Source organism: Mustela putorius, unplaced genomic scaffold (assembly GCF_011764305.1).
Source record: "Mustela putorius furo isolate JIRA1106 unplaced genomic scaffold, ASM1176430v1.1 tig00003858_pilon_pilon_pilon, whole genome shotgun sequence".
NCBI lineage: Eukaryota > Metazoa > Chordata > Mammalia > Carnivora > Mustelidae > Mustela > Mustela putorius.
The window spans coordinates 5,372,158-5,380,885 of record NW_025422010.1 but is presented as its reverse complement, the minus strand read 5'-3'; the positions used below and the strand labels follow the sequence as shown (position 1 = coordinate 5,380,885).

Below are 8,728 nucleotides of genomic sequence, written 5' to 3'. Positions count from 1 at the left end.
TGGTGGCTCTGCCCTGCCCCTCCCCCGAAAAAAGCATTAACTTGTGAAGTGTTCTAACATAATGATTAGATGTATCAAATGCAAACATTTTTTTCTTTTAAATTATTCTCTAAATTTGGCCAAACTAAATATTTAGTACAAAAATCCTGCCCAGCAGCAGTGATTCCCTACCAGAATGCTTCTGAAGTCCCTTGGACATTCTCTTGCCTTATCACATCGCTCAAAACAATGATAGGTCTAGAAAGAGGCCATCCTGTCTTCTGAATATCAACTCGAGAATTAGAACTGAAGTAAAAGTGGTTAAAGCAAAAGAAACAGACACATACATTCTCAAACATACAATCACGGCAACTCACATCTGACAATGGCTGAATTTCATTCCAAGCAGATAATTTAATGACAGTTTTGCTAATAAAAAAATTCAAGTAAAATGCTCAGGCATATTTCAATATAAGGGAAAAAGATACTTCAGGATAAGGAAAAAACAGCTACAATTTAAGAATTTACTGCACAATGAAATCAACATTAACTCTGAAACAGACACTGAGAGTGTTGGCCTGTGGAGACAAAGGCCTGCCACATGGCAGGAGTGAGTCGGCTCTGGAACAACCTGACAGCACCTTCCAACCTCCCACACCTGCATCTGCTCGAGAACCGCAAACCTGAGTCATGGCTTAAGGATATTAGATTTCAACAGTGAACTTAAGGTATAATATTGTTCTCATATTTCCTCTGAAAAAGAGTTGGAGAGAACACAAATGATTCAAAGTAGAGGTTTATGTTTTAGGTGGAAAAAGTACCATAGATACATGTATTTGCTTTTTAAAAAAACTGATTTTGACAAGCTTTGGGTAAAAATCATTTTTTAAAGGGTCAATTTTTCACTTACATGTAACCAATACATCTTATTTACAGATATACGACTCAATCTTTATTTAACTTCCTTCATATAAAATGTGTATTTTAACTGGTAGAGATAACTGTTATATACAGTTTTTACAGAAACACTAAATATCCTCTTATTCACTGGCAGATGTGATGATAATATTGGTCTCCACATTAAGAAATGAATAGTTAAAAGCTCAATGAATAACATAAAGATGAAAACCCAGTGTTAACACCCTGCCTAGGGCCACATCAGTTATTCAAGGAGTCAACTGCTCCATGTGCTGCAACAAAACACAAAGCAAGTATGATTCTGAAGACCCTGAAAAAAGAGCTCTGACTTACGAAGACACAAACCACTGCTTAATGCTGCTACTGGTGTTAAATTCTTATACTCGGTTCCATTTTTCTTTTCAAAAAACACTAATTTTTCTAGTAATATTCAACTTTAAAAAGGTATCGTAGGTCTTTAACCCTCAGAGAACTGGTGCATTTAGGCAACTAATCAAAAAAAAAAAAACACCAAAAAACAAAAAAACTAATCAGGAGCATGTATGTATCTTTGTCCATAGTTTCCAAAGGGTTAAAGTGCAGAAATTGTCTATCACCTGTTATATAAGGCACCCTATTCCATTTTTTTCTTAAAAGAAACTTTTCCTTTGGTTTCCTGTAATTTTTCAGTGAGTCTATCCTTTGTTTCTTCCATTTTCTCTGTGAGAAGCTCCTTGGTCTCTTCCATCCTGTCTTGCAGATATTCCTTGACAGGAGGCGGTGTCGACATGTAGCCCCGACTACGCAAATACTTCACAGTGAACGAGGTTCCACCCAAAGTCACAGTATATCGGGCAGGTGTTGCAATCTGAGGAGAAAAGCAAACACAGGTGGATCAACAGCTGATCATGCCTAGCGTCTTAGCAAAAACAATTTGAAATTTAAATTTTTAGTAATAACCAAACAGTATAAATTACTTTACTGCTTCACCAGGCTAATATAGTTACAGCCTATATGGTTTTTCTTCCTAGCAAGGGATCTTCTTCTGTAAACGCATTTTACAAACACCTGTCACTTGGACACTGAGCCAAGGATTACAGGATATTCCCAGTAGAAGCACTGAAGCCTGGAACCACGTTCTAGTGAACCTTAGAGACAGGCACCGTGGGAAATGAGAAAGATGGCTCGGGGCCAACAACAAACACACATATGTTTCTCGTCCTTATGAACCCTGCTAACCTGTGGATAACTGCACATGTAGAACTCAACCAGAACCAAACTACTTCAAATGGTGAGAGGCAAACATGGGCCAAATGTTTCTTCTTTACTGAATTTAGTTTAGTTTCACTTCCAAATCCCTTTGACTTTTCCAGGCCTTATGCTATCTTCTCATTACAACCCACCCTGGGTCTGGAATTCCAACTGGGAACTTCCATGAGGCAAAAGTAAGTGAGTGAGTGAGTGAGTGAGTGAGTGAATAAGTAAGTAAGTAAGAGTGAGTGAGTAAGTAAATCAATCAATCAATCAATCAATCCGTGCAGGCATGTACAGGTTTAACTTTGACCAGAGATTTAAGGACCACAGGTGAATACTAGATGAACTGGTCCAAGAGCAACACAAATGCGGACCGCAACTGTATCACATTCTGATAGCTTCTGTGTTAAAATTCAGTACCAAAACTCTTTGAAAGAGCCGCCTATGCTCTCCATCTCCACCTTCCCTCTTCATTTTCTCTTAATTTACTCTAAGCCTTCACGCCCACCTCTCATCAGTCACTGAAGAGGCCTCAGAGCCATCAGAACTATGGAGACAGCTTCCCCCTCTACTTCTTGGAGCATGTCCTGCCTGGCAGTCATGCCCCCGCTGCCCTGGTTTCCTTCCACTTCAGAGGCTGCCCCTTTACAGTCCTTCCTCCCCATTCTTCTTCCTGTTGCCTACCTCTGAACACTCTGGGGCAGTACTGAGCCCCTCTACTCCTCCATCTACCTCTTTCCCTTGGTGGTCTTATCCAATTTCAAGTCTGTAGTGCCACCTGTACATTAATGATTCTTAGATTTCCAGACTGAGCCTTTTCCCTAAATTCCAGTATATACAACATCCAATTTATTTACACTTGCATGTCTAATAGGAGCTCAAAATGTCATCTGTTCAAAACTGATCTCATGATGTTCAATGGTCCCACCCCAATCCTGCTCCTCTCAAAGCTGTCTGCATCTCAGGAAATGGCAACTCTATTCTTTCATTTACTTATCAGAGCATGGGGCGGAGGGGACAGAGGGAGAGGGAGAATCCCAAGCAGACTCCCTGTTGAACAGGGAGCTCCACATAGGGCATGATTTCATGAACCTGAGATCATGACCTAAACGGAAATCAGGAGAGAGACACTTAATGGACTGAGCCATCAGGACACTCCCCACCGCACAAGCACAGAGCCTAACGTGGGGCTTGATCCCATGATCCGAGATCATGACCTGAGCTGAAACCAAGAGTTGGAAGCCCAATGACTGAGCTACCCAGGTGCCCCGCAACTCTATTATTAAATTGCTCAGGCCAAAAACATACACAATAGCTTCAACTCCTTTCTCTTGCATAATTTATATTCAATCCATTAAAAAAGTCCATCAGCTCCATCTTCAAAACACATCCAGAAGCCACCTACATCTTACGGGCTCTCCTGCTACCACCTGCGTCCTCCCACTACCAGCTCTTACCCATACCATTGCAATAACCCCTCAGCTATATATATGGACTGTTCTCAACATAGCAGCCGAAATGATTTTGTTAAAACACAAGTCAGATATTCAAAACTGCCCAGTGACTTTCCATCTCTTCTGAGTAAAAGCCAGAGTGTTCATAATGGCCCGTAAGGCCACCCTCATCTGGCTGCTCTATTACCTCGTGACATTCACTCATCCCAGCCACATCGCCATCCTCCCTGCTCCCTCCAATACTCCAGGTACCCTGCAGCCTTAGGACACTATACTCCCATTTCCCCTCCTTGACTTTGAATGCTCTTCTTGCATACAACTGCCTGATTAACTCCCTCCTTCCTGGAAGCCCTCTGGGGGGAAAAAAAAAAATAAGAAAAAAAAATGCTCCAACACTTGCTGGTTTGTTCTTCCTTCTAAGCACTTAACATCACCTAAACTCCATGCGGGGGGGGGGGGGTGTGTGTGTGTGTGTGTGTGTGTGTGTGCGTGTGTGTGTGTGTTTTAAAGATTTTATTTATTTATTTGAGAGACAGACAATGAGAGCATGAAAGAGGAGAAGCAGACTCCCAGACTCCCCGTGGAGCTGGGAGCCTGATGCGGGACTTGATCCTGGTACTCCTGGATCATGACCTGAGCCGAAGGCAGTTGCTTAACCAACTGAGACACCCAGGTGCCCTCCACCCCTTTTTAAGATTTTATTTATTTATTTGACAGAGATCACAAGTAGGCAGAGAAGCAGGCAGAGGGAGAGGGAGAAGCAAACTCCCTGCTGAGCAGAGAGCCCAATGTGGGGCTCGATCCCAGGACCCTGAGATCATGACCTGAGCTGAAGGCAGAGGCTTTAACCCACTGAGCCACCCAGGTGTGTGTGTTTTAACTTTACCTTCTTTATCTAACTGCCTCCCACTACTATGCTGTAAGTTCCATGAGGGCATGTATTTTGTACCATTTTATTTAATTACAGTATTCCCAGTATCTAGAATGGCACTTGGCACAGAATAAGAGTTCAACAAATTTTTTGTCAATTCAAACAAAGATACACTTCCAGGACAGTGCTAGGGGGCTGAGGACTGTGTGCTAGTCAGTGTCACAAGGTCACACTCCAGGTGGTTTTTCCCCCCTTCGCCACACCTCTTTTTGAAGCTTTGCCTTACAGAAGCAATAAATCTCAAGTGTTCGTTGCTCCATCTGAGAAACCATGGGTGACAGAAAATACCCAGGAGAATCCCCTGCCTATTTCCCACCTCACAGAGGAACAGTGAGTGGAAAGGAACACTGCTGACACTAACCTACCTACGTGTACAGTTTCATTGTTTCAATTCCCACGTAAGAAACATGCACTGAGCACTGATGCACCTACAAAGCACAGTATCAGGCACAGTGACAACACAGAGAAACAGAACATCACTATGAATTCCTAAACACTTAAAATCCACTAAAGAAACCAAATGACAAAAAAAAAAAAAAAAAAAAAAAAGCCCTGCAAAACTAACCCCAGACCATGACACGAACTGTAAGAGCTACATACATGTTATGGGAGCATAGGATAAGGAGTGATTATAATTAAGGAAATGGCTTAAATCAGCATGATACTTTGACTTATTAAGGTAAATTACACCCACTATAACTAGAAACTTGATCATTGGTAAGTTTATTAAGTTTTAATGTTGAAAATTCAGCACATAGGCTTTAGTCCTCTAGTTAGAATCAAAATAAAAATGGAAATCTCCCAAGATTTCTGAGGATTTTAATGAGGATGACAATAAAATGTTACCTGTACTACTATAAAACCATACTTCTAAGTATTTTTATTACAACAAAAGTAAAATAAAATAAAATCTAGTTTCCAAACGTTTTCTTTCTTAGGATGAAGATATATAGAACTTCACAATTATTTGTCAACTGAGAAAAATTAGATTAATATAGCTAAAATCCACAATTTCTAGTGAGTCTTCTCTTCTAAAAGAAAGACCCATAGATGTAGAAACTGCTTATAAAGATGTTGGTGCCTCAACTCCAGAGAACAGCTATAGTGGACAAACTTCTAAAATGAAACCTATATAACAGCTACTGAGTCTATGGTTTATCCCATAAAACAATTTGAACTAAGCTTTACTATTTGACTTACCAAGTAGATGAACTAGTATAAACAGTAAAATAAATACTAAATATAACCAGCAAGTCATGGATCTCTGAATTAAGGAAAATTAAGATACCGTAAGGGGGAGAAATGTCAAAAAGATAACTTCCGGAAATTCAGAAGTCTCACATTTGTGTCATCACAGCAGGTTAGGAATGATCTACCTATTTTCAAGTCACTTCTTTCTAAACCATCATTTTAGTTATTCTTAAAATTTAAACTTAAAAAAATATAAACTGGGTGTGGTGCATAAACAATGACTTTTGGAACACACACCAAAAAATTAAATTAAATTTAAAAAATATAAACTTTAGCCATTAGACTATGGTACTTTATGTGGTATTTTAGGTTACAAAAAATTACTACTGGGAACTAACATGGAGTTTTATGAGGAGCTGAGCCTGTTATTGGTTAAGTGTGAAGAGCAACTCATTTATACCAGTACTTACCTTAAACAAGGCATATGCCGTTAGTGCATTTCCACTCTGGGAATTTTTCAGAATGTTTACTATGCTGTCAGGTAACCCAATAAATTCTAGAAAAGGAACGACATTCACTCCTCTAAGAAAGAAACAAAATGATTTATATATTTATACATCACTCCTCTAAGAAACAAAGTAACACACACACACACACACACACACACACACACAATTATGTATGTATACATACAAACTTTAAGAAATAAATATTTTCAAAAAGTTTTCTGAAAACACCAAAACAAATTTTGTTTAAAGGTCACTTACGCATTGTCAAGAACTGTGATTTAACTCTAGAAGAAAATGTACAGAAACATCAGTGTTACACTGTATCTTACTGTTTGCAGCTTCTGCTTTGCTTCTGTACATGGACATATGTCCCTAATTACCATATTTATAAAAATAGAAGGGTCTAGCAGAGTAAAATTAATAGCTTTAAATGACAAAAGAGAAGGAATGACCAGAAAGATTTACTTGGTCTTCATTTCTCCCAACCAAACACTACTTCTTCAGAATACTCCAATTCAAACTTCAAGACCTAAGCTTTTCACCTCTAAAATTACATGTCAAAATATATTGCTGTAAAAGCAACATTATAACAGTACTTATTGTGTTATTATACAAAGAATAAATGATTCTATGGGTTTGATGAAAACTTTAATTATTCTAAGTGGATGTCTCTATTCTATTAGCAGGCTTAGCAGGCAGGTGAAGAAGCAATTACCATAAACTGCAACAAATTTTTGGATGGAGGGAGAGAAGGAAAAGAAAAGTCTCTAATATGAACTGTTAAGCCCTAATTTATTTTTAGTTTCCATGATGAACAACATTTAGCTATACTGGCATGTGCTCTCTCACACTCTCTGCCTTTATCACTATGTGTTGTCTTATAGACACTAACCCTTCACCCCTCACTCAGAACAAGGTTCTTGTTCTGTGCTTTTCCTACATAAAGATAACTATCATATTTGGGAATTTTTAAAAAGATTTATTAAATTTTTAAAAAGGGGGGAGTGGGGGAGAGGGGCATAGAAGTTCTTAGCATGAGCCTGAGATCACAACCTGAGCTGAAACCAAGAGTCAGATGCTTAACTGACCACACCACCCAGGTGCCCCCAGATTCAGGAAATTTAACATACACAAGAGTATATACTTAATACATAATATATTATTTAATATTAAAATTTCCTGAATTGTTCATTCCAGTATGTCCCTTGTCACTATTCTGTCATTTCTTTCCTGTCTCCTTTCCTCTAGAAATGATCCTCAGAACTTTTTTGAGAAGGAGGGCATGACATCTTTGACACTGAGATTTTTGAAGTTTCCAGACCAGTTAGCAAGGGAGAATACCCCTCTATTTGGATTTGTCTGTTTTTCCCTCCTGATCAGGTTCAGGTAAACATTTTTAAACAGGAAAACTGTACAGTTAATTCTGTCTCAGTGTATCACAACAGAAGCCACAGGATGTCAGTCTGTCCCATAGCTGGTATATGTGTGACTCACGGTTAGAAGAGGGTCTACAGGGCATGTCATTGTATAGGTGCTCCTTCTCTTTGTAATTAAGAAAGGGAATTGCCTAGATCCATTACTATTATAGATAGCTGTATTCTGTATAACATAATAGCTAGCAAATCAATTTGTTTTGTTTTGTTTTTTTTTAAAGATTTTATTTATTTATTTGAGAGTGAGAGACAGTGAGAGAGAGCATGAGCGAGGAGAAGGTCAGAGGGAGAAGCAGACTCCCTATGGAGCTGGGAGCCGATGCGGGACTCGATCGCGGGACTCCGGGATCATGACCTGAGCTAAAGGCAGCCGTCCAACCAACTGAGCCACCCAGGCGTCCCCAATTTGTTTTTAATATTAAAAAAATTCTGTTAATTGAGGACATTTTCCCTCTATGATTTCACTATAATACTCTGGAATCAGGGACTACTCTCAAGAACATATGGCTGATCATCATTAAGGAAAATTACGGGCCATCCACGAAAGGAAAGCAGGTAACTGAAGGTTCTTTAAAAAGTTAAAAATTACAAAACTGACTGTAAGTCCAACCTGGTTTCTTCTTTCTCCACCATCAGTTCCTTTTCAAGTCTCTTAGATAACAACAGAATCCCATTAAAGCAAAACTTAGTATTACTAGGACTTAGCTATTCTATGGGTCTAATTAAGTCACTATGCACCATTAATATCTTACCACAATATGCTAATTATATCTTCTACAACGAATACAATTATAAAATTATTTTATCACTCACCTAGCCCAGTATGTAATTTAAAAGCAATCATGAAGGGGAAACAAAAGACAAACATGTGGCCAAAAATTAGATAAAACTGAGTGATTTAGAAAAAAAGAACTATCATAAAGATCAAATAATTACCTCAGACACCTTGCACAAGTATATTTTACAAAATAAAGGAGCAAACAACTGGTTCTAGTTCTTTATTTTAGTGATTTTTGTATTTTAGAAAGAGGGGGAGAGAGCACATGAGCATGTGCCGGAGGGCAGGGGCAGGAGGAAAGA

At 38.8% G+C, this 8,728-nt stretch overlaps 1 protein-coding gene across 4 annotated transcripts in view; it reads right to left on the bottom strand.

Annotated features, from left to right (window-relative positions):
* Window positions 1-373: 373 nt before the first annotated feature.
* The window catches only part of FAM210A (family with sequence similarity 210 member A), a 35,662-nt gene continuing 27,307 nt past the window's right edge, over window positions 374-8,728 (bottom strand). For all 4 annotated transcript variants that reach the window (XM_004742652.2, XM_013051370.2, XM_004742651.3 and 1 more), the window contains 2 exons: window positions 6,177-6,288; window positions 374-1,744 (listed from right to left, as the gene is read on the bottom strand). In XM_004742652.2, coding sequence (XP_004742709.1) covers window positions 1,511-1,744; window positions 6,177-6,288 — 346 coding nt within the window. In that variant the 3' untranslated portion in view covers window positions 374-1,510. The remainder of the gene's footprint in view (window positions 1,745-6,176; window positions 6,289-8,728) is intronic.